Source organism: Saccopteryx leptura, chromosome 4 (genome assembly GCF_036850995.1).
Source record: "Saccopteryx leptura isolate mSacLep1 chromosome 4, mSacLep1_pri_phased_curated, whole genome shotgun sequence".
In the NCBI taxonomy this organism is placed as follows: domain Eukaryota; kingdom Metazoa; phylum Chordata; class Mammalia; order Chiroptera; family Emballonuridae; genus Saccopteryx; species Saccopteryx leptura.
This window is the reverse complement of record NC_089506.1, coordinates 188015784-188042652: the sequence shown is the minus strand read 5'-3', so window position 1 is coordinate 188042652 and position 26869 is coordinate 188015784. Positions and strand designations below refer to the sequence as shown.

Here is a 26869-nt window from a genome sequence, read left to right as displayed (position 1 = left end):
ACCATCTCACACCTGTTAGATTAGCTATTATTAACAAGACAGGTAATAGCAAATGTTGGAGAGGCTGTGGAGAAAAAGGAACCCTCATCCACTGTTGGTGGGAATGTAAAGTAGTACAACCATTATGGAAGAAAGTATCGTGGTTCCTCAAAAAACTGAAAATAGAACTACCTTATGACCCAGCAATCCCTCTACTGGGTATATACCCCAAAAACTCAGAAACATTGATACGTAAAGACACATGCAGCCCCATGTTCATTGCAGCATTGTTCATAGTGGCCAGGACATGGAAACAACCAAAAAGCCCATTAATAGATGACTGGATAAAGAAGATGTGGCACATATACACTATGGAATACTACTCAGCCATAAGAAATGATGACATCGGATCATTTACAGCAAAATGGTGGGATCTTGATAACATTATACGAAGGGAAATAAGTAAATCAGAAAAAACCAGGAACTGCATTATTCCATATGTAGGTGGGACATAAAAGTGAAACTAAGAGACATTGATAAGAGTGTGGTGGTTGGGGGGGGGGGGGAGGGGGGAAAGGGAGAGGGAAAGGGGGAGGGGGAGGGGCACAAAGAAAACTAGATAGAAGGTGACAGAGGACAATCTGACTTTGGGTGATGTGTATGCAACATAATTGAAAGACAAGATAACCTGGACTTGTTGATCTTTGAATATATGTAACCTGATTTATTGATGTCGCCCCATTAAAAAAATAAAAGTATAAAAAAAAAAAAGAAATAAAGCACCTTAGAAACACAAGATCAAAAACCCATTGAAGAAAAACAGATAATTCCTTGAAACAGACAAGCACATTATCTGTTGAAAGCTTCAATGGATGCTCCTCAGTGTACGGGCGGTAGGTGTGGCCATGAGGTTCCCACAGGCTCAGTTAAAGTGAAGATTGGCCTTTGTTAGGTAAATATATCCACCTGCCAGCATGAACTGCTTTTAATTAGAAAGTTTTCATTTTAGAACATCCTAAGTGGTTCTGATTGGCCTCTGAGTTTGTGAGAATGCCAGGCAGGCCTCCCAGATCTAGGCTTGGGGCGGAGGGGGCGGATTCCTCATCCGTACCGCTGATCAGAGGAGCAGTCGGGTCGTGCCAGGTCTCTAGGCCCGGGTGGCTGCACGAAAACCCCCGCCTCCGGCGACCACGAGCCGCTGCCGCGCCGCACCCGCGGGGAGACGGGCCGCCGCCCTGAGGCCCCCGCCCAGGAAGTGGGACGCGCTTTCCCCTTCCTGCCCTCAGCCTGCGGGCCACTCCTGCAGACCGACCGGGGCTGCGGAAAGGAAGCGCCATGGAAGCCGAGAACTACCAGGAGGAGCTGAGCTGCCCCATCTGTCTGGATTATTTCGATGATCCGGTGTCCATCGAGTGCGGTCACAACTTCTGCCGCGGCTGCCTGCGCAGCAGCACGGTGCCCGGCCGCCGGTTCCCCTGCCCCGAGTGCCGGCAGCTGTCGTCGCTCTCCGCCCTGCGGCCCAACTGGGCCCTGGCCCGGCTGACCGACAAGGCGCGGCGCCGGCACCAGGGCCCCGTGCCCCCCGGCCTGTGCGGCCGCCACCTGGAGTCGCTGCGGCTCTTCTGCGAGGACGACCAGCGGCCCGTGTGCCTGGTGTGTCGGGAGTCCCGGGAGCACCAGGGCCACACCATGGCGCCCATCGACGAGGCCCTCGAGAGCTACCGGGTGAGCCGGCGGGTAGGGGCCGCCGGTGTTGCTCGGGAACGTCTACCGTTTACTTATCTTTCCTAAAAGACCCTCGAGACCCCTTGAGGCTCTTACGAAGTTACGGGCGGATCTTAGAGCGGAAGTTAAAACGGGGAGTGGGGAGGGGCGGCGCCAGGGTCGTCATCGCCGCAGAGTTTTCGAGGAACTGGCCCTGGAGAACTTCTAGTTTAAGAGAAACACTCGGAGAGGGTGTTTGCATCACCAGTGCTGTCCAATAGAAACATAAGGCAAGCCGCATATATAATTAAACATTTTTATAATGGTAAAAGAGAACAAGTGATTTAATTTTAATAATATGTTTTATTGAACCTGATTATCCAAAATACTGTGTAACATTGTCATGAAGAATGATCACTGAGATACATTACTTTTTTTTTTCTTCACAGTAGGTCTTTAAAAACTGTGTACTTTATTTACAGCACATATTGATTCGAATTAGCCACATTTTAGTTGCTCATGTGGCTAACGGATGTTATATTGGACAGTGCAGGTCTATCCTATAGATCAGTAGTCCCCAACCTTTTTTGTGCCACTGACCGGTTTAATGTCAGAAAATATTTTCACGGACCGGCTTTTAGGGTGGGATGGATAAATGTATCACGTGACAGAGACAAGCGTCAAGAGTGAGTCTTAGACAGATGTAACAGAGGGAATCTGGTCATTTTTAAAAAATAAAACATCTTTCAGACTTAAATATAAATAAAACGGAAATAATATAAGTTACTTATTCTTTCTCTGCGGACCGGTACCAAATGGCCTACGGACAGGTACCGGTTCATGGCCTGGGGGTTGGGGACCACTGCTATAGATGTCATAGACAACTGATGGTTTAGGAAATGCATGCTTTGGAGTGAGGAGGCTGGGTTTTGTTACTAACTTCCGTCATCAGTTGGGAAGTCACTTAATGTTTGAATGTAGGTTATCTGTCCTGTCATGCATTAACGAAGCTTCATTTGAGTTAATCAGTTTATCCTACTCTGCCCTGAACACACTGGCCTTCTTGCTTTTGTTTCAAGGCTGTTCTCTTTCTCTACTCACACCTTCCGTCCTTTAGATCTCATTTACTTTTAGCTTGAAGACCTTCCTTGACCATCCTTTCCAGAATAGCCCTACCCCCTTCCATTACTGATGGTGTAGCTCCAGTGGTCTCCAACAGAACTGGTATCTAGTAAGTACTGGTTGATTGCACTAATTTAATATACAAGTAAAAGTGTTTTTGTAAACTATTAAATGCTGAACGGTTTTATCAACTGACTACAAACAGGAAACAGATGTGAAATTGGACAATGAAGTATACATTAATTCCTTCATTCAGTAACATTTATTGATGCTTACTATTTTCCAGGCAGTGTTCTAGGATCTGGACATAAACAAATGAGAAAGACATAGGCCTTGTCTGGTAGGGTAGATAAGCGTGTACACCAGTAATTTCAGTGTGTGAGAATTAGCCAAGTTTGTACCACAAAGAAGGTCTGAGGTCAGAGTGATCAGTGAGGAGTGAGGAATGGCTTCCCAGAGGTGTTAAACATGAGTTCAGTCTGGGAGGGAAGAGGATATTCAAGCCAAAGGAAGAGCATATTCAGTGTGGCAGCATGGAATATCATGGGATATGTAAAGGACTGGAGGTGGCTTGGTACTACTGGCGTATAGAACATGGGAGGGAGGATGGTGAGAGTTGAGTTTGAAGAGAGAGTCAAGGACCATGTCATGAAGGATCTTGTTCACAGCTTTCTCTTTGAGGCAGTGGGGAGTCATTGAAGGATTTCAAGACAGGGAATGACGCCATCAGTTTTTTGTTTTAGAAAAGTCGCTTTGCTATCTATGTGGATGGAGAAGACCAATTACTGCTGATGCACCATTTCAAGCAGGAGGTGGAGGTGGTAAGGGCCTGAATTAGTGTAGAAGAGATGATGGAGTTGAATGACTTGATGACTAATTGGGTTTGGGGGGTAAGGGAGAGAGAGGAGTCTAGCGTGGCAGTCCAGGTTTCTTTTTTTTAATTATTATTAATTTTAATGGGGTGACATTGATAGATCAGGGTACATATGTTCAGAGAAAACATCTCTAGGTTATTCTGACATTGATTATGCTGCATTCCCATCACCCAAAGTCCATTTGTCTTCTGTCGGTCCAGGTTTCTAGTGCTCATTTTGGGACATGTTGAGTGTGAAGTAACTGTGACAGGAAGTTCAAGGAAGAGGGACAGGAGGCAGGGGGCTTCAGAGCATTGAAACATGCTATTTCAGGATTGTAAGCCTATCCTTGAAGTCACAAAAGTAAGCAGATGAGATTCCCTATGGTAACCACATAGAGAGTAAGAAAAGGGGGGCATAAAGAGAAGCTTGGGAAATACCAGTGCTTAGTAGCCAGCAAAAGAGATTGAAAGGACCCATCAGAGAAATGGGAGGGAAGATACATTTGTAGGTGAGGGCTGAGGCAAATAAAGAGGATGGGTATGAAAGGGGGTTATAGCTCGCAAATCTTAAATCTTCAGCAATAATAATTATTAGTAGTAGCTATCAGTTATTGATTATATACCACCCACAGTTCTAAGCATTTTCCATACAGTAATTCTTTAATCCGTATAGCAAACCTATTAGATGGATATTATTGTCCCCATTTTGCAGATGAGGCAGTTGAGGCACAGAGATGTGTTGTCACTTGCCCAAGGTTACAGAGCTATGAAGTAGGAAAGTTTAAATGAGGTTCTCTAACTCCTAGTCCATTGCACTTTTCACCCTGCCATATCTAATCTAGTCAAGAAGAGTTCTCGGAAGAGGTGGGATTTCAGGATTAAATATGTTCAACAGATGGCTAGTGAGTAGGTAAGAGTAACATTGGGATGGCCTATCACAAGGTTGACTTGGGTGGGTGTTCAGAAGTCACATTATTAGGTGGAATTCCCTGGTATCTGTCCTACTCTGCACCCTTTGCTTAGTCACTGCTCCATTTAGCCATCTACAGCTCCATCTTTACCTCGAGTTAGAAAACATTAAGTTGCTCATGGGTGGAGCTACCCAGTTTCCAAGCATACCCTTTCCAGCATGTACTCAGATGGGCGGACTGTGTTTTAAAAGTTGGAGTTCCTAAAAAAAAAAAAAAAAAAAAAAAAAAAAAGTTGGGAGTTCCTTAATCCATGGAAAATATCCCCCATCCCACGCCTACACCTGAACCCTGCAAACAGTGTGCCAGATGCTTCCTCTCCGGATCTAAGCTCTGAGCATTGCAGCCAGGAAACTGGCTTTGATGAAGTCATAGTCCATTCTGCTTGCTATTGAGCCATACTAGTGACTCAGGATACACATTAGGATGACTTGGGAACATTTAAAAGAAGTACCCAAGCCAGGCTCCTCTCCCTACCCCCCTGCCCCAAGCATTTTGATTCACTTGGTATGGCTCTTAGCATCATTGGGTGTTTTAAAAATTTTATTTGGTTTTTAGAGAGAGAGGAAGGGAGAGAGAGAGAGAGAGAGAGAGAGAGAGAGAGAGAGAGACAGGAACATCTGTTTCTGTATGTGCCCTGACCAGGAATCGGACCTCTGTGCTTTGGGACAGTGCTCCAACCAACTGAGGCATCTGGCCAGGGTGGCATCAAAAAGTTCTCTGGGTGATTCTAATAATGTTCATGTAGGATAGAGAACCATAGACCCACATTTTCTTAGTGCTCTCCCAGAGTGAAATCTCAAAAAGTCTTGTAGAACACAAGTTGTTTTTAAGAGAGTCATTGGTGGTAGTGGAGAAAACAGAAAGATAAAGCTTCATAAACTTGAGGGAGCAGATTATTTGCACGGAAATGGTGTCCAAGCACTGCTTTTCTTAACCTCGTGCCAGTTTTTCGTCTCCTGATTCCCAGAGCTAATCCTTCCATTGCTATTAATTCATTTTACAAATGTTTCTTAATCATCTGTTTTGTGTCAGACACTATACTTCAGTACCAGACATAGCACTGGGGACACAGTGGTGAACAGGTAAAGACTGTTTCCATAGAGCACATAGTCTAGTTGGGCTGGGGGCGGAAGTGGAGAATAGATAGACAACTAAAGAAAATAATCCCAGATTGTGATACGTGGTGAAAGAAACATTGTGGTACGCTTTGAAAGAACTAATACACTATGCCAGAGAAGCAACAGAGTAGCTTTCTCTGAGGAGATGACATTTCAGTTGAGACTGGATGGATGAGAAGGAGCTAGCCATCTGAGGAACGGTGGGAAGAACACTCCAGGCAGTGGACAGCAAATGCAGCGATCCTGAGGCTGGGAAGAGCTGGACATATTTCTGGAGCTGAAAGGAGGTCTAGGCCCCTGCAGTGTCATGAGCAAGCGGAAAGGAGCATAAGATGAGTTGGGAGAGGTAGGCAAGGGTGGCTAATATCAGGTCATGATAAGGTGTTCGAATTTTGCTAGTACTGAAGAAAGCCAATGAAGAATCTTAAGGAGGGTAGTGACATGAGCTGTTTTTGTTTTTTTTTGTGTGTGTGTGTGTGACATCTTAGTTGTTTATTGATTGCTTCCTCACATGTGCCTTTTCAGCAGAACGAGTGACCCCTTGCTCAAGCCAGCAACCTTGGGCTTCAAGCCAGCAACCTTTGGGCTCAAGCCAGTGACCATGGTTCATGTCTATGATCCCATGCTCAAGTCAGTGACCCTGCACTCAAGCTGGTGAGCCCATTCTCAAGCCAAATGAGCCGGTGCTCAAGTCTGTGACCTCGGGGTTTCAAACCTGGATCCTCTGCATGAGCTGGTTGTTTTTAAAAAGATTATTCTGGCTGCTTTGTGGATATCAGATAAGAGAAGGACAAGACTGGTAGGAAGCCAGTCATGGAGTTATTACAGATATCCAGAGAAGAGACAATGGTAACTTCAACTAGAGGGTGGCAGTGGGGACAGTAAGTGGGCTGATTTGATGTATATTTTGGAGGTACATCGACCTGCTTAGACTGAATGCAGAGGTCACTGACTGAAATGCACAGACCCTAAGAGCTGCCCTGGTATTTAAGAGACCATCTAATCCAATTGTCTGCAGCTGAGATCCAGGACACGTGTGAGGCTGACTTCATCAGATATGTAAATACACTGCTCATAAAAATTAGGGATCAGGGCACATGCTGATACTCCAGTACTTTCAGCCTTTTGTATAGTGCATTTTCACCAATGAAATAAAAGTTGGTTTTGCATCTCATTTGTGTAATAGCACAACTTTCTTTGACTTGTCATTTGCTTTTCTGATGTACTTTTGTTCCTGGTTAAAAAAAAAAATCAAATGCTTCTTTTTTTAATCGCTTCATATTCATTTTGACATATCCCCTAATTTTTGTGAGCAGTATAGTTTGGGAAGGTCTGGACTGAAATTCATATCTGATTTGAAGCCTAATGTTATTTGAAATACATGACCACAAGCCACAAATATCTTCATTCTCTAAGTGTATGCACCTTTATTATACATATTGCTTTCTATACATACAATTTTCTGATGTTAAATGAAGAGAAAATGATTTTTTAAAAAATTAGCCTGCTTTAAAATGCCTGATATAGCTCTCTTGCCACCTCCTGGCAGTTTCTGTTTTTGAAAAGAAGGAGTTTTCTCATCTCCCCAAAGGGTTCCCAAGTTTACTCTGGGACCCTGTTTATATACCCACCGTGGCAAGATTCAGAAAGAGTCAGAGTCTTGGGTAATAGAACCAACAATACAGGATAACTCATGCTTACTAGAATTGTTAAATGTGTTAAAAAGATTATCTAATTTTTAAAACTATCAAGCGGAAGTGAAACCTTAAAAAAATCTTCAAAGGAGCTGTTTATCTCATTAACAAGCCTCACATATACATGAAATTTGACAGTGATCACAAAGTGACCATTATATAATTGAATAACGGAATAAAATTACTTGAAATAAATACTTAGCTTCCTGAACAGCAGGATTATATACCTATTTAAGTGAACAACTCAGGGTAATAAATAGATTTTATAATGCGAAAACAGCACAGGTGATTTTGTGGCATATAACAGAACTACTATATAAATCCCTTTATAATCTAATGTTACTTTTCCCCAACATTTTACTCTGCAATTTTCAAGCATACATCAAAGTTGGAACAATTTTATAATAATACCAGTATACCCGCATCTAGATTCTGCCATTAACATTTTATTTTATTTATCACCTATCTATTTATCTGTCTATATCCTCTCTCCATCTATTCCTACTTCTTTTTGAATCATTTTAAAAATAATTGCAGACAATATACTTCCTCCTGTATTTTAGCATACTTATTATTAATCACAATTAACGTGTGTTTATGGTATTTTTTGCGGTAACATTTAATACAATTAAATACACACATCTGAGCTTTGACAAAGCTTCTCAAGATAAAGAACATTATCTTCACCCAGAAAGCCCTCTCTGTACTTTCCCAGTCAGTCCCTGCTTCCTCCCCCACTCCATGCAACCACTGTTCTGTTTTTTCCATCACAGATTAGTTTTGCCTGTTTCAGAACTTCATTTAAATGGAATCATATAGTCTGTACTCTACCATGTAGGCTCCTTTTGCTAAGCATATTGATTTTGAAATTCATCCTTTTGTGTATATCAGTAGTCTGTTACTTTTTACTGATGAATAGTATTCCTCATATAACCATACCTGTTTGTTTCTCCATCTTCCTATTAATGGATACCTGGGCTGTTTCTAGTTTTTGAATCTTCTGAGTTAAATCTGCTATGACTATTCTGATACAGCTCTTTTTGTTGACATCTTTCAGTTTTTCCTGGGATGAGGAGTAGACTTGCTGGACTCTGGGATTGATATATGTTTAGTTTTATGCTAGAACTTTTTCTGAAGTGGTTGTACCATTTCATACACCCACCAAAGATGTAGAGTTCTGATTGTTTCACATCCCTGCCAACTTGGGTGTTGTGTTTAAAATTATCTAACTTTAAGCATTGTCATTTATAAATGATTGGAAGAAAAGTGATACCTATTAGTTTTTATTCTCCTAGAGAAGAATTAAAAAATTAATTATACTGCTTATTTCTTTGTTCTGTTTATTTTTTTCTTCTAAGCTTTTTATTTTGACAAACATGCAGACTTACAGAAAGTTGCCCTACCAATCTTCAGTATTTGACAGTTTAGCTGGTTTTTAATTTAAATATTCTCTTTCTTTGTGTATAAGAAACCACTATCTCATGGTTTTGCACCCATCACTCGCAGCTTCTCTGCATGATTTCCATTCTCTGCAGATCCCTTGTAGTTGTTCCCAGTTTTAGCCTCGATCTTTTTTTTTTTTACTTTCTAGAATCCTGCTGGTTGATTTTACTTACACGCAGGGCTTCAGCTGCTCCCTGTGCTCTGACACCTAAATCTGCTTCTGCAGCTCAGATCTCTTTCTTGACTTTACACCCCCCCCCCAATTTACTGATTTTAGAAAAGAAGGGGGAGAAAGAGAGGCAGGAACATGGATCTGTTCCTGTATGTGCCCTGATCGGGGATCGAACTGGCAACCTCTGCACTTTGGGAGAATGCTTTATCCTATTGAGCTCTTTGGCCAGGGCTTGCCTGATTCTTAACTGCTCACTATATCCACTTGGATGTTCCACACTTATCTCAAATTCAGTTTATTCAAGTTGAATTTCTTTTATTTCATTTACATACTGTTCATATTCCATATTTTCTTTCTTTTTTTTCTTTTTCCTTAAGTAAAAAGTGAGGAGACAGAGACACGGTTCCCACATTTGCCCCCACTGGGATCCACTTGGCAAGCCCCCCTACTGGGGTGACGGAGATGATGCTCTGCCCATCTGGATCCTTTGCTCCGTTGTTTGGCAACCGAGCTGTTTTAGTGCCTGAGGCGAAGCCATAGAGCCATTCTCAGTTCCCGAGGCCATCTTGCCTCAAGGGAGTTATAGCTACGGGATGGGGAGAGAGAGATTAAAGAGAAGGGAGGGTAGGGTGGAGAAGCAGATGGTTGCTTCTCCTGTGTGCCCTGACCGGGAATTGAACCTGGGACACCCACATGCCTGGCCTATGCTCTACCACTGAGCCAACCGGCCAAGGCCTTCCTATATTTTCTAATTTGGTAAATAATAATCTATAGTCCATCTAGTTACTCAAGCCAGAACCCAGGGGCTAAATCTTGACTCCTTTCTGCAGATATTTGGTGATCAGTTCTTATTGGCTTTCCTCTGTGTGTGTCTCTAACCTCCCTGCTTCTGTCTCTAAGGTCATGCCTGACATTCTGCTATCAGAGCTTCTCTTCTGCAGCCCACTTTTTTATTCTCTTTTTCATTGAATTAATTGGGGTGACACTGGTTAACAATTATACAGGTCTTAGGCACACAATTCTACAGCACACCATCTGTACTAATATGTGTTCACTGTCCCAGTCAAGTCTCTATCCATCACCATTTATTCCCCCATACTCTCTTCCACCTTCCCGAACCTCCTCCCTTGTTTTATTTTTTAATAGCTTATTTAGGTTTTTAAATGACAAAAATGGTATATATGCCTCTTATAGAAATTCAAACAAAACAACTAGCCTCCCCTCCTTCTAACTCTGAAGCCATTTCTATCCTCCAGAAATAACCAGTGTTAATAATACTTTGGTGTCTATCCTCTCATATTTTCCTTCTATTCAAACATACGCATTCTTTGCGAAGTAAAATATCATTGTTTTACAGCTTAGTTTTAACTTAATATAACATCAATATATAGAGAGCTACCTGAAATATATATAGAGTATGAATGCATAATTTATTTAATAATTTCTCATTAATGGATGATGAATAATGCCACAGTTAACTTTCCCATGTATATTGATTATTTTAGCTAGTGTTTTGTTGTACAGATTATAATCTAATAATTATTAGAATTAGGATTATGCACATTTTATTTATTTATTTATTTAATTAAGTGAGAGGAGGTGAGGCAGAGAGACAGACTCTCGTATGTGCCCTTACTGGGATCTACCCGGCAAACCCCCTATGGGATGATACTCTCTGCCCATCTGGGGCCTTGCTCTGTTGGCGTGGCAACCAAGCAATTTTAGTGCCTGAGGTGGAGGCCACAGAGCCATCCTCAGTGCCAGGGGCCAACTTGCTTGAACCAGTCGAGCCATGGCTGCAGGAGGGGAAGAGAGAAAGAGAGAGAGAGAGAGAGATGGGTGGGGGTGAGAGCGGTGGAGAAGCAGATGGTCGCTTCCTCTGTGTGCTCTGGGGATCAAATTCAGGACATCTGCACGCTGGGCTGATGCTCTACCACTGAGCCAACCAGCCAGGGCAGGTCAGGTTTTACACATTTTAACTTTTGTTAAATTTTGTTATTGCTTTTAAAAAGATGGCAACTCTATACTTTCTTATTATCATATTATGGTGCCAGGGACTTTCCCCTGCCAATACTGGGTATTTATTAATCCTCTAACAATTTTTAGTTTTTGCCAACTTAATAAGCAGATTCTATATGGTGTTGTGACAATTTAAAACCAGAATAGTTCTTATTCTGAAGATGGCCTGTGACCATCTTCAGCATTTTTTGAATATCATTTCCTATTGGGATTAGGTGACTTTTAGCTCTTGAACAAGAAAAGTGCTTAGAGAGATGATTTATATCTGACAATATGTTTCTTCTGGCAGGAAAAACTTCTTAACACTCAATGCAGTCTAACGGACAAGATGAAGACAGCCATGAATTTACAGGAAATCGAAATGAAAAATTTTACGGAGTGGAAGGTAACAGCAGAAGTGGTTGGACATTTCTTGCCTCTGTGGCCCTTTAACTTGAGGCTGCTTATATAGTTTGGCTGGGATGAGCTTTTGGATGCCATCAGCTGTCAGGTCCCTTGCAGACAAGGTGATAGAACAGGAAGAACATATCTGCCCCTACTGACCTGTGAGTTCCATACACTTCTTCCCCATCTCTACTTTAACCCTTTGAATAGTGAGTTTTTTTTTCACGCTCACAACCCCTGGGAGTGAGGTGTTTTTTTTTTTTTCAAAAAATGAAATTAGTTCCAGTTCCAGTTTTATTAACTTAAAATCATGTTTGTTTGATAACCAATTTACGGAAACAAGAAGAACATACATTTGCCTTTTTTTAATGTTGCCTACACATTTTTAAAATAAAAATTTTTGTACAGTTGTATTCTGGATGGTCAGGAGGCACGAGGACATACATGAACGTTTGTATGTATACTACTCAAAGGGTTAAAGTAGTGTCCATTTCTTTCCCACTTTTCCCTAAGATTGGAGTAGGTTTGCATCCATGGCATCATAGAAAGTAAATGGAATTTGCTTTTTGTGATGTTGATCTAGTTGGGAGGCATGATGTATATGTGCACACATACCTGAAGATTTAACAAAACTAAACAGTGGATGTTCTGAGAGCTAAACTAAACAGTAGATGTGAAAGTGTTCTTCAGTTTAAACAGTATACAAGCAAGGTATTGCTAGCAATAGTAGAGACTCAGATGTTACAAAGAATATTACAAAGACTAGTATAAAGATATCGAGTAAGTGTGAACAGAGTAGTAGAGATTTGTGGGGGGTGAGCAGGAGCTTTTCTGGAGGTGGTTATCAGCATGGAAGGACTGTGGATTATTAGGGAGTTATGTGCAAGGAGTTTAGGTGTAAGGGCTAAGCAGAACCCAAGACTGAGCATCTCCTGTGGCTCTAGAACAAGATGAAGAAGCAGCGATTGACAGTGAGTGCAGAGTTTACGAAGATGCACCGCTTCCTAGGAGAAGAAGAGCAACTGCTTCTTCAGAGGCTGAGCGAAGAAGAAGAAGAGACAAAGAAGAAAAGGACTGAGAATACATTAAGGCTCCATCAAATAATCATTTCCTTGAAGAAGCTCATCTTAGAAGTTGAGAAGAAGAGCCAGAGCCCCAACCTAGAGTTGCTTCAGGTGAGACAGGCGAGGGAGGAGTTACGTAACATCAGTAACTGAACTCGTCTTTAGTGGTGAATGTCTTTCTTAGTGAGTGGGTTTGAGAGAAGAATGTTTTCTGTTGTTGATTATGCATTAATACTGTCATTCCACAATTAATCACAGATTTACTATTTAAAGGAAATGAATGTAAAATGTAGGTTTGTTTCACTTGGTCTAATAGTTTATCTAGGATCTGAAGACTTTTCTATTTGTTTTATTTATATTTATACAGTGTGGGGCAAAAGTAGGTTTACAGTTCATGTGGAAAAAATACAATAATGAATAAATAATAATACAAGAATAAATTCTGTTTTTCACATACTCATAACTGTATTTGCCAGCAAACAAAAGGGTAAATATAAGTGAGCTAAGCATGCCAACTCAAGAGGGTGAGGAGAGAGCTGCAGAGCAAACTCAAGAACTAGTAAGGAAAAAAATAACGATACGAACAGGTAGTGATTTCACTGTAGCATTATTTGTACTGGTAATGGTGTTGGGGACAGTTCTGCTATCCATTACCGAAAGAGGGAACTGGCAAAAAGCAGGCACATGGAATGGATCTTAAAAACATAATGCCTAAGGAAAAAAAACAAGAAACAGAATACATCAAGAACTCTTTAACTCATTGCATAAATTAAAGATACATAAACCTAAGGAATATACTGTATTTTGCAAGCACACATTCGAATTAAAAGAATTAAAAGAAATAAAAATTAAACATAATAGAATATTTTTATTTTCAATGTCCCTGTGTTTCTAAGAAGAATGGACATGAATCATGAGCTAAAAGTGAAGGAATAAATGAAAAACATAAAAGGGTGGAAGGATGGATAGATCAGTAAAATAAGTTCTCTGAGGCTCTGAGATTCTAATATCCAGTTTGATCTTCTTTACTCATTTGCCTAACATCACACACACTTATATTGGTTGATACATTTTTTTGTAAGCACTCTGCTAGCTCATGTGTGTATCTTTGAATTTTCAGACTCTAACTAGATGTTAAACCTATATTTTAAAAAGTGTTTAAATGTGTTATTTCAAAAATCCTGCTAGAGTATATGTTTGGATATGTAATTGGAACTTGCATTGCTCAAGCAAGTTGTAAAAGTTCTAGACAATTTTTGGAAATCATTACATTTAGATACTATACATATATTTAAGCTATACTTTCAACTTTAAGTATTGCTTAATTGTGTTCACAGATTTTGACAATATTACTTTTATTGTTATAGTAAAATAAACATGTTTAGAACATTTTAAGTATAAAATCCATGGAGAAAAATATATAAATCATAAGCTTGACAAATTATTACCAAGTGACCCACCCATGTAGCTGTCACCCCAGTCTAGAAGGAGAGAGGAATAGCATCCCAGAAGCCCTTCTCATGCTCCCAGTCAGTATCCCTTCTCTCCTCCTTAAAGCTAGTCTCCTTTCAGGCTTCTCACACTGTTTTGTATTGGCTGTTTTGAATAAGATTCTTTCAATGTGCACTTTTCTGTGTGTCTGGCTTCTTTTGCTTAACATTACGTTTGTGAGATTAATCCATGTTGTAGGTAGCAGTGAATAATTTGTTTTTATCACTGCATAGCAGTAATTTTCAATGATTTTGCTCCCCCAGCAAGCAAAGTCTGAATACTTTTTTGGATGTCACAACGCAGAGATGGTTACTACTAGCATCAAGTGTGTAGAGGCCATGGATACTGCTAAACATCCTGTAATGTGCAGAATATGCCTCCCCTTCAGCTCCTAGCACAGACTCATCCAGCCCTAAGTACTGAAGTTGAAAACTGCTGTACAGTACATTATCCTTTGGTGTCCATAGGGGATTGGTTCCAGGCGTGCCCCCTTTCCCACATGGATACCAAAGTGTGTGGATGCTCAAGTCCCTATTATAAAATGACATGGTATATGTATATAACATGTATATCCTCTTGTATACTTTAAACCATTTCTAGATTACTTTATATATCTAGTACAATGTAAATAATTGTCATGCCATTTATTTTTTAGGGAATAATGACAAGAAAAAAATGTAAAGGGTTAGTACAGATGTAACCATGGTAGGCTTAACTACACAGTCAGCAACAGTGTCACATATTTTTAAATCTTTTTGATCTGCAGTTGGTTAAATCTATAGATGCAGAATTTTGGGTATGGAGGGGGTAACAGTATCCCATTGTATCAATATACGGAAACACAGTATTCATTTTACTGTTAGCAAAATTTCATTGTTTCTAGTGTTAACTGTTACAAAACAGTTATGAACATGTTTTGTGGTTTTTTTGGTGCACATATGTATACACCTTCTGTCAGTTATGTATCAATGAGAGCAATTCCTGATTAGAATAGTTGTACCTGTTTACAACATGGCTCCAATGTGTGAGAGATCCTGTTGCTCTATATCCTCATCAACACTTAAAATTGTCAGTTCTTTCATTCCAGCCATCCTCAATGATGTATACTGTTATCTCATGCCCTCAATCGGCACCTCATCCCTCCTCCTGAAAGGTAGATGGCATTTAATGACCAAAGAGGTAGAGTGAGTACCCTTTTGATATATTCCTTTTTTAAAAAGTAAAAACAGGGCCCTGGCCAGTTGGCTTAGTGGTAGAGAGTTGGCCTGGTGTGCAGGAGTCCTGGGTTCAATTCCCAGCCAGGGCACACAGGAGAAGCGTACATCTGCTTCTCCACCCCTCCCCCTCTCCTTCCTCTCTGTCTTTCTCTTCCCCTCCTGCAGCCAAGGCTCCATTGGAGCAAAGTTGGCCCGGGCACTGAGGATGGCTCCATGGCCTCTGCTTCAGGCGCTAGAATAGCTCTGGTCGCAACAGGGTGACGCCCCAGATGGGCAGAGCATTGCCCCCTGGTGGGTGAGCCGAGTGGATCCCGGTCAGGCACATGCGGGAATCTGCCTGACTGCCTCCCCGTTTCCAACTTCAGAAAAATACAAAGAAAGAAGAAGAAGAAGAAGAAAGTAAAAACAGCTTTCTTGAGATATAATTCACCCATTTTAAGTGTACAATCGAGTGATATTTATAATTTTAATTTGTGCAATCCTTATCACAATCTAGTTTTAGAGTATTTCCATAAGATCCCTTTGTGTTTGTTTATAGTTCATCTCTGTTTCTACCCTCAGCTTCAGACAACCTACTTTCTGACTGTACAGATTTCTCTTTTTTGAATATATCACACAATCATACAATATGTGGTGTTTTGTGTATGTAGTCTTTTATCTAATGTAAATGTTTTGTGCATATATTAGTATTGCATTTGCATTCCTTTTTAAATTCCTGAATACTCTTCCATTGTAGTATATACCACATTTTATATTTTCACCAGTTGATGGGCATTTGGGTTTTTCCATCTTTTTGGCTATTATGAATGATGTTGCTATGAAGGTTTGTCTTCCATTCTTTGTGTGGACATACATGTTTTTATTTCTCTTGAGTAGATATAGGAGCAGAATTGCTGAGCTGTATGGTATATTTATATTTAACTTTTTAAGAAACTGCTAAAGTGTTTTCCAAATTGGCTGAGCCATTTTATATTCCCACCATGTCCTCACCAAGATTTATTACTAGCTGTGATTGAAAGAGAATAGATGGAGAAATTGGCAAAAAGCCAGGAGAGAGTTAATGTCATAGTGCTAAAGGAGAAAGAATAGGGTTTCAAGAAAGACACTGATTGACATTGTCAAATAGTACAGAGGGGGTCACATTAAAAAATGACTACATTGTGTTAGTTCATTGGCTTTGGCAGCAGGAGACCATGTGTGACATAAAATCAACTGACAGAAAAATAGCTGCTCACAAAGTTAGCGTCAGATCTCAGGAGGAAGGTATGTAACTTACCTCTTTCTTCTCTTCACAGAATCCAAAAGATCTTTTGACCAGGTATGAACTCTTTCTTTCTTATGGGGGCCTGAATAGAATGGTAAAGATACGTCTTGAGCAGAGGGGATCCATAGATCATTCTGGGCATATCCTGAAGGGATTGTGGAGGAGGAATTCTGTTCGCTTTTCAAGGAGGAATAGGAGAGAAGTCTGAGCTTTGGGTTTGGAACCTTCACACGGGAGTTGGGGTCTTAGCTGGCTTAGTTGTCTTCTAAGAAGAACAGCCTTTTGTACTTTTTTTTAGGAGTGAGAACCAGGATGTAAGCTATTCCCTTGAGGTTCTAAAGGTGAAGACTGTGTGCCATATGCCAGTGATGAAGGAAATGCTGAAGTCATTCCAAGGTGAGCAGAATTTCTAGGGGTTGGAGCTCCCTACAAGTCTTTAAAATAAGAGAATAAACAGAGAGAAGTCTGGAAGACAATGAGGAAATAGCGTCTGTAGCTAATAGGAGGGCCAGGAAAAATGGTAACTACTTAGGAATACAGCTAGTGCTCAACTTACGACCACGATTGGTTCTGACAGACTGGTCGTAACACAATTTGGTCGTAAGTTGAGTAGGCTATATGTACAGTACTGTGAAATGATGTTATAAAAACCTTGAAGTCATATTTTATCATAATTTTCTTTCATTATTGTTATATATCATAATTTTATTTGTTCATTTTATGCCATTTGTATCATCTCTATACCATTTTGTTTCTTATTTTTACATTCGTCAGGTTTAAGTAAAATACTGCATTACCAGTACAACTGGTTTAATATTTGCAAAACATACAAAATTACAAAATACAGGTGCATACAAAAATACAAAATACAGATGTAAAAAATACCAGTTTCATCAACATTGAAAATCTGTTCTGCTAGATATCCCTCATCTGTAATTAATTCATCCAGACTATCAACAAACTTACGTACTCTTTTCTCATCCACACTTGCTGCTTCTCCAGTCACTCGAACGCTATGTATTTGGAATCTTTTCTTCAATCTCTGGAACCAGCCAGTGCTTGCTACAAATTCTTGACTGTAATCTTTTCTAGCACGCTCCTTCAGAGTCTGAAATAGACTTTTCGCCTTCATCTGCACAGTAAAAAGACTTATTGGTGTCCGTTTTTGCATTTGATCTTTCATCCAAATATATAGCAATTTCTCCATTTCGTGGATGGGTCCACTTCGTTGCTTTGTTTAACTGTTGATTGCATGGATGCAGAACCTTTCACAGCTTCACGAATTCTTTATCTTTCAAAATCGTCAACACAGTTGAGTGTGATAACTTCGTATCACGTGCGATCACATTCACTTTCTTTCCTCCTTCGTACTGCTTAATTACCTTCATTTTCGTGTTGAGATCGAAGGCCTTTCTTTCCTTCTTGGCAGGCTGAGGCGTAGACAAAGACAATTTCCTCTTGGTAGACATCTTGGGAGGGGTTTGATGAAAAATATCCAAGAAACAAAACACAAATTGCTGTACCGAGTCTGGGATAACAGTTGAAATGGTGCATGTGGAGATGGTAGTGCTGCCGGAAGCTGGTTCGCACTGTCGTAGGCCCAGCTGGGCAACGCTTGTGCTGCCAGACGCGGAGCAGTCGTGGCTAGCGATTGTGGTCGTAAAGTCGAATGGTCGTAAGTTGCATAGGTCGTAAGTCGATCAATACCTGTAATTGGATATAGGCTTGAAGAAACATTTATTTAACACAGTATGTGTTATAAGGCACTAGTGATACAAAAAAAAGGGCCTATTCCTTCTAAGAATTCATAAGCAAATTGAAGAGACAGACACATATCACTGTAATATTATAGGATTCAGTGTTTATTAGTGGTATGAATAAAATATTACAGAAGTACAGAGGAAGAGCTAGCTTTGTTGGAGAGAAGTAGGGAAGTTTTCACAGCAGAGATGATGGTTCTGGGATTTGAGGAATGAGTAGGAGCTTGCAACATGGGAAAATGGAGTCTACTCTTCCAAGCAGAGGCAGCAATAAGAGCTAAAGGTATGGAGGAGAGGGTAGCCAGTGTAAATAAGCCATAAGGTGCATCGTGGAGAAAGGCAGGAACTGAGGCTGAGAAGATGAGTGTGAGAAAGGTTGGAGATAAACTTACTGGATCACTAGGGAATTACTGAGGTGTGTACATATTGTAAAAGTTATGCAGGCAATTCTTGTGCACATCCCTATAGCACAATGGAACAGAATAGAGAGCCCAGATATAAACCCACACTTATATGGGCAATTAAAATTTCACAAAGGAGGTAAGATACATATAATCGGATACAGACAGTCTATTCAGTAAATGGTGCTGGGAAGATTGGACAGATACATGAGAAAAAAATGAAACTGGGTCACCTTCTAATACCATATAAAAGGATAAACTAAAAATGGATTAAAGATTCAAATATAAGATTATACCATAAAACTCCAAGAAGAAAACATAGGCAGTAAAATCTCTGCTATCTCAACAATAGTTTTTCTGATATATCTCCGTGGACAAGGAAAACAAAAAAAAGGAACTAATGGGACTATATCAAACTAAAGAATATTTGTACAATAAAGGAAACCATTAACAAGACAAAAACACAGTCTATTGAATAGAAAAAAATATTAGCCAGTGATACATATAATAAGGGGTTAATACCCAAAATTTATAAGGAACTCATATAACTCAACATAAAAACAAACAAAACCCAAATGATCCAATTAAAAAGTGGGCAGAGGACACAAATAGACACTTCTCCAAAGAAAACATTGTACAAATGTCCAATAAACATAAAAAAATGCTCAGCAGCACTAATTGTCCAAGGAGTGCAAATTAAACCCTCAATAGATACCCTCTCACACCTGTCATAAAAGCCATCATTAATAAATCAACAAATGACAAGTGTTGGTGAAGATGTGGAGAAAAGGGAACCTTTCTGCACTACTGGTGGGAATGTAGACTGGTGCAGCCACTGTGGAAAACAATATGGAGAAACTTCAAAAATTAAAAATGGAACTGTCTTATGATCCAGTAATTCCACTTCTGGGTGTATATTCCAGGAAACCCAAAACAAATCAAAAGGATATAGGCACCCCTCTGTTCATTGCAACATTATTTACAATAACCAATATATGGAAGCAGTCCAGGTGCCCATCAGTAGATGAGTCGATAAAAAAATAGTGGTACATATATACAATGGATATTATTTGGCCATAAAAAGAATAAAATCTTAACCGTTTGCAACAGTATGGATTGAACTAGAGGGTGTTCTGCTAGGTGAAATAAGTGAGACAGAGAAAGACAAATACCTTGTAATTTTACTCATATGTGGAATCTAAGGAAGAAAAACACCAAAATCGAAACGGAGTCATAGACACAGAACAGACTGATGGTTGCCAGAGGAGGGGGTTGGGGTACTGGGCGAAAAGGTGAAGGGATTGAGAAGTATATATTGAGTTACAAAATGTCATGGGGATGTAAAGTATAGCATAGGGATTATGGTCAATAATATTGTAATAACTATGAACGGTGCCAGGTGGGTACTAGAATACCAGGGGGAACACTTTGTGAAGTAGGTGATTATTTGACCACTATGCTATACACCTGAAACTAATACAAAATAATATACCGCTCACAAAAATTAGGGGATATTGTATTGCTTCATATTCATTTTGAAATATCCCCTAATTTTTGTGAGAAGTATATTTAATGCAAACTGTAATTGAAAAGTAAAATTAAAAAGGAAAACATATAACAAGATGATAGATACAAACCTAATCATATTATTAAGCATATTAAATATAAATTGTCTGAACATCCTAATTAAAAGATGGAGACTAATTAGATTGGATAGGAAAGTAAGACTCAACTTTATGCTGCAAGAAATACATTAAATATAAAGACCCATATATGTTAAAAGTAAAACAATGGAAAAAGATATACCACGCTAACATTAATTAAAAGAAATCTGGAGTTGCTATGTTAATATCAAAGATTTCAGAGCAAAGAATATTGTCAGAGATGAAGGTTATTTTCTAATGAGAAAGGGGATAATCAGAAGGACATAACAGTTCTAAACATTTCTATACTTAATAATTCCTTCAAAATGTATTAAGCAAAAATGAATAGAGCTACAAGTAGGAATAGTTTACCACAATTATAGTTGCAATTTTTAATAATAATTTTTAAAATAATTTTTAGAACAAGAAAATCAGGAAGAATATAATAGGCTTGAAGACCACTAACCAACTTTACCTCATAAGTCACATTTTTAAAAAAGTGTAGATGGAACGTTTTCACTAGATAGACCAAAGTGGGCCATAAACAAATCTCATTAAATTCAGAAGAATTCAAGTTATACAAAGTATGTCTTTTATAATGCATTAGATATTAGTAACAAATATCCTTGGAAAGTTTCAGAATCTTAGGAAACTAAATAATACTTCTTGATGACCCAAGAATTAAAGGAGAAATCAAAAGGGAAACAGGAAGTACTTTGAACTGAATGAAAAGGAAAACAACATATCAGAATATATGGGGTGCAGCTAAAGTAATCCTTAAGGAGAAATTTATAGCACTAACCTTGTCAATTAAAAAAGAAGAAAGAATTTTTTTTTTTTTTTTTTAGAGACAGAGAGAGAGTCAGAGAGGCAGAGAGGGATAGATAGGGACAGACAGACAGGAACAGAGAGAGATGAGAAGCATCAATCATTAGTTTTTCGTTGTGACACCTTAATTGTTCATTGATTGCTTTCTCATATGTGCCTTGACCGCGGGCCTTCAGCAGATTGAGTAACCCCTTGCTCGAGCCAGTGACCTTGGGTCCAAGCTGGTGAGCTTTGCTCAAACCAGATGAGCCCGCACTCAAGCTGGCATCCTCAGGGTCTCAAACCTGGGTCTTCCACATCCCAGTCCAACGCCATATCTACTGCACCACCGCCTGGTCAGGCAAGAAGAAAGTTCTTAAATCAGTGACCAGCTTCTGTGTTAAGACACTGGAAAAAGAAGAGCAAATACAATGGAATACTACTCAGCCATAAGAAATGATGACATTGCCATTAATGATAATATGGATGGACCTTGAGAACATTATACAAAGTGAAATAAGTAAATCAGAAAAAGCTAAGAACTATATGATTTCACACATAGGTGGGATATAAAAATGGGACTCATGGACATAGATAAAAGTAAAGTGGTTTGGATATTACCAGAGGGAGGGGGTGGGGAAGGGGAGCGAGGAAAGAGGATTAAAGAGGGACAAGTATACATGATGGGAAATAATTTGACCTTGGGTGATGGGCACATGCCATGAACCAGCGCAGCTAGTAATTCCAAGCCTTGAGTGGGAACAGTTGAAAATTAAGAAAATATGCTTAAAGAAATAAAAGGATGGGTTCGGGAAGGCTCTGCAATTGCTGCTAGCAAGAAGAGAGCGTGCTCTATGCCCATTTCTTGCTTTATTTATAGGGCAAAGTGGGCCATTAGCAAATCAATGAGACTTCTAATCACCTTTCCAAGGCAATCCAAGAATTTTACCAAGTGCAGAAAACCCTCACCATACATAACATCTTAACTTCACACAAAATAAAGAATAGAAGAAACTTGCCTCCAGTCTTTCCAGAAGACAGAGAGTAGGATGAGTATAAGCAATTCGGCACCACAGCTTAACAGCATTTAGTAACTTCACAGATCAAGTGAAGAAGAGGGCTGGCAGACTGTCAGCTTACTGCCAGTTCCCCACACCTCTGTCTCCCAAAACTCTAAACTGCAAAAACCCTGTGGCTTTTCAGTCCCCAACAGGCACACAACATAATTAACAGTTCAAATGCTATAGAAATATTTACCTTAAACCTATGTACTCTTACTGATCAATTTCACCCCATTAAATTTAATTTTGTAAATAAAATTATATAAAAAATAGATAACTGAAATAACTTAATTTCTATTAAAAATATTGGTGTAGTAGTTAAAAACCTTCTCAAATGGCCTCAATGGTGAATTTACCAAATGTTTTTAAGAAATAAGTATCTAGCCTGACCAGGTGGTGGGTGCAGTGGATAGAGCGTCGGACTGGGATGTGGAGGACCAAGGTTCGAGACCCCGAGGTCACCAGCTTGAGCGCGGGCTCATCTGATTTTAGCAAAAGCTCACCAGCTTGGACCCAAAGTCGCTGGCTCGAGCAAGGGGTTACTCGGTTTGCTGAAGTCCCACGGTCAAGGCACATATGAGAAAGCAATCAAGGAACAACTAAAGTGTCACAATGAAAAACTGATGATTGATGCTTTGTTCCTGTCTGTCTGTCCCTATCTATCCCTTTCTCTGACTCTCTATCTGTCCCTGTAAAAAAAAAAAAAGAAAAGAAAAGAAATAAGTATCTATTCTACCTGAACTCTTAGAAAAAATTTAAAGAGGAAAGAATATTTCCCAATTCATTCTATGAGGCCTGCATTACCTTGATACCAAAATCAAAGACATTACAAGAGAAGAGAATTATAGATCAGTGTTTCCCATAAATATAGAATAATTCTAAAGTCTTAAGCAGGTTGAATCAAACAACATATTAATAGGGTAATACATCACAACCAAATGGGATTTATCCCAGAAAAACAGGGTTGATTTGACATTTGAAATACAAATTCATTCACCACATTAGCAAACTAAAAAACAAAAACTATGATCAACTTAGTAGATACAGAAAAAGCATTTGTCAACACCTAGTATCCATTCCTGACTAAAAAAAGAAAGAAAGAAAAGAAAACAAACCAGGGAGACACAGAGTGGGAAGGAAGAGAATTTGGAGGCAGGGAGTCCAGGGAGGGTGTTACAGACAGAGTTGAAGTGAGATGATGCTGAAGGTCTGAGTGCAGACAGTCGCAGTGGGAATGGAAAGGAGGAAAAGAACCTGACTTCTATTTCAGAGGTAGAGTTGATAGATGACTAATTAGTCATTGAAGGTCAGAGGGAAAGAAGAGTCCAAAAACCTCAAGACTTCCCCTGACCTGTGGTGGTGCAGTGTACAAAGGGTCGGCCTGGAATGCTGAGGTTGCAGGTTCAAAGCCTCAGGCTTGCCCAGTCAAGGTACATAGGAGAAGCAACTATGAGTTGATGCTCCCTGCTCCCCTCCCCCCAACCCCTGCCTTTCTCTCTCCCCTCTAAAATCAATAAATAAAACCTAAAAAAGAAGAAAACCCTCAAGATTTCAAAGTGTGAGTATTTTGGTGGAAGTATCTTATACCTTAGAAAACAGAAGACATTGATGTCTGTGTATCTGTGGGGGGACTAGTCCCAAGTGGGAGGAAGGGGACTTAGGATAATGAGTTCTGTTTTAAGTTACCTTTTAGGGACATGTGGAGATGCCCAGTGAACAACTGGAACCAGTGAAGAGAAACCTTAATGATGACATCCATGTGTACTGTACAAAAGACCCAGTCAACAGCCTTGGCCTAGTTCTGATTCAAGAAGTTAGAACTTGTTAATATTTCTCCAGATTTCATGCTGATTTTGAAAACTTGGAGCTATGAAATAATTAGCTCCCCAATTTCTATATCTTAGTCTTTTAGAGTAGAAGGGAAATGAGGATTTCAAGTTGCTACAGGCCATACTATGGTCCACTAGGCCCACCTGAGAAACAGCTGAGAGGCAACGAGGAGTCTCAGTAACTTGTTCGGAGAAGGGTGGAACTGAAGCTGGAAAGGATGGATATTTCTGGAAGAGGGCTGGTGTCAACTATTGCATTATTTATCTCGGCTTTCATTCTCTCTGCAGTGGCTGTCCGTTTAGCTGAAGGCACGGCTCATCCCAAACTTGTGTTCGCCCAGGAAGGGAAGTACGTGAAAAATGCAGCACCAGCCAGTTCGTGGCCATTAGTTTCTACAGCATGGAACTACTTTGCTGGATGGAGGAATCCTCAGAAGCCCACTCACTTTGTAGAGAGATTTCAACACTTACCTTGTGTTTTGGGAAAAAACATTTTCACTTCAGGGATACATTACTGGGAAGTTGAGAACCGAGATAAACTGGAGATTGCTGTGGGTGTGTGTCAGGAGGACATCATGGGGATTGCCGTTGGTTCAAAAATGTCCCCCAATGTGGGCATCTGGGCTCTTTGTTGGAGTTCTGATGGTTATTGGCCCCTGACAGGCTTCCCTGTAAGTCCTTCTAAGCCAGAGGCAGCTCTTCAGCGGGTAGGAGTTCTCCTAGACCAGCGGGCTGGGGAGGTCTCATTCTACAGTGCTGTGGATGGAATGCACCTACACACTTTTTCTTGTTCTTCTGACTCACGTCTCCGGCCGTTTTTTTGGTTGAGCCCATTAGCATCTTTAGTCATCCCACCAGTCACTGGTGGGAAATGAGGCCGTTCTTTCCCTGCCCAAGAATCCTTGTGTCTATCCCAGCCCAGGGACATCCATTTCTTGATTCTTTTCTTTGACCTCAGTCATACTGACTCTTGGTAGTACCTCATTCAGACTCCAGTTTCATGCTTTGCTCAACTCCCTGTATGTCCTGTGCGTAGACAGATGGGCAGACCTTGATAGTTGCATTTCCGGTAGCCATTTGCCCCATTTCTGTGCTGCTCTCCTGGTCCTTTCTAACTGAACTGTTTGGTATGTCCCTCCATGTGCTTCTGGAGAAGCAGTCCCACGTGAGATACGTCTGGCCAACGAGATAGGCTGGGAAATTTTTCAACTGGGGAAACTTTCTGGGGAATGTATTTGTAGCTTCTAAAAAGCGGTATTTGGGAAGACAGCCCCCTTTCTGATGTTAGCAGCTGAAGTAGAACTGAGGAGAGTACAGTAACAGTGGAAAGGAAGAAGAAAATGGACTTTGTCAGCATAGCCAAACTGCTGGAATTTCCCCAATCCCATATCTCTCATCAGCTGGGATTATTTCACTGTTTTTGTATAAGGCAATTTTAGATGCTTTTTGTCACTTGCAGTCCGAAGCATCCTAACCGGTGCTACAGGCACATGGCACGGACACCCCCGCTTTAGGCTTATCTCGCCTTTTCTGAAACTTGACTAATTTAGAGGCTCTTCCCTTACTGGGCCCATGCTGTCACTCCTCTTCACTGACCAGGTCTCAGCTTCCAGTGTTCATTATGCTATTTGCCAAATTCATATATTGTACAGACAGGTTTATTAATATATTGAAAATGTTAAAAAACACAAGTATTTACACTACTAACATCTTTACGTAATGCTTTTTAACATCTCACAAAAATTAGGGGATATTTTATAGCTTCATATTCATTTTGAAATATCTAATTTTTGTGAGCAGTATTTGTGACTCTTATAACAGCTTCATAAGATTGAAATTAAAATCCTATTTTTACAAGTGAGAAAACAAAATAACTAATTATTACTTGGCCGGCAAATGGGAGTGTTGGGATAAAAATCCAACTCAGTTTGGGATGAAAGCCTACACTTTTTCTCCTCTACATTTATTTGTAAGCATTCAGTGAATACAGATTGTAGGTCAGTATTATCTTTGTTTCTACTTTTCTTATATGTTCTTATCCTATATATGGTTTTTCAACTTTTCCTTTCTACTGTTGATTGTATGCACTCAAGAGGACTGTCAAGGTCACTGGATATCTTAAAAATAATGATTTGTTAAAAAAAAAGTAATGATTTGTTTCTCTCATTATAAAAGTTATGTACTTATTGTAGAAAATTTGGAATGTACAAAAAGTGTAAAGAAAATTAAAGTCATCAGTGATCTCTCCATTACTAACATTGTCATGTTTCCGCCCAGACTTGCAGTAGATTTTCTGGCAGTGATTTAACAAGCTTATTTCACACCTTCCAGCACCCTCCCTAACCCTACTTCCCCTTCCTGGGTCCCAGCCCTTCTGGCTTGTCTTCCTAGTCAGCCAGAGCAACCCCCTCATGCGGTGATTTCTGCTGAGTTCTCTAACTCTCCCAGGTACTGCATTTCCCCATGTAAAGGTGCTCCCATGTATAAAACACACCTTAATTTTGGGGCTTGAAATTTGCGCATCCCAGTCCAACGCTCTATCTATTGCGCCACCGCCCGGTCAGGCTGGGGCCCGAAATTTGAAAGAAATGTATTACATAAAGTTATTGAACTCAAGTTTTATTCATTATAAAATTCATACAACTCCTCACCACTGTCAAAACTCTCATCCATTAGCTTGTCCTCATCTGTGTCTGATGACGAATCACTGTCTTCAACAATGAGTGCAAAAACAAGCGCAAAAAAGTGGCAAATGCAAGTAAAAAAATCTACAACCTCTGTATAAGATGCACCCACTCTTTAAACCTCCTTTTGGGGGAAAAGGTGCATCTTATACATGGGGGATATGGTACTTGCTGTTATGAGTTGAA

At 40.0% G+C, this 26869-nt stretch overlaps 1 protein-coding gene across 2 annotated transcripts; it reads left to right on the top strand.

The window, feature by feature from the left end:
* The first annotated feature begins 1115 nt into the window (after positions 1 to 1115).
* Positions 1116 to 26251, top strand: TRIM4 (tripartite motif containing 4). 2 transcript variants are annotated; one of them, XM_066382186.1, is made up of 6 exons: positions 1116 to 1704; positions 11368 to 11463; positions 12407 to 12646; positions 16530 to 16552; positions 16797 to 16894; positions 24288 to 26251. In XM_066382186.1, the coding sequence occupies exons 1-6, from the start codon at positions 1315 to 1317 to the stop codon at positions 24872 to 24874; spliced, it is 1434 nt and encodes a 477-aa protein (XP_066238283.1). In that variant the 5' UTR covers positions 1116 to 1314; the 3' UTR covers positions 24875 to 26251. The 2 variants fall into 2 exon arrangements, with proteins under 2 accessions (XP_066238283.1, XP_066238284.1); XM_066382187.1 differs by having other exon boundaries at positions 1117 to 1704; positions 12407 to 12637.
* Positions 26252 to 26869: the final 618 nt, after the last annotated feature.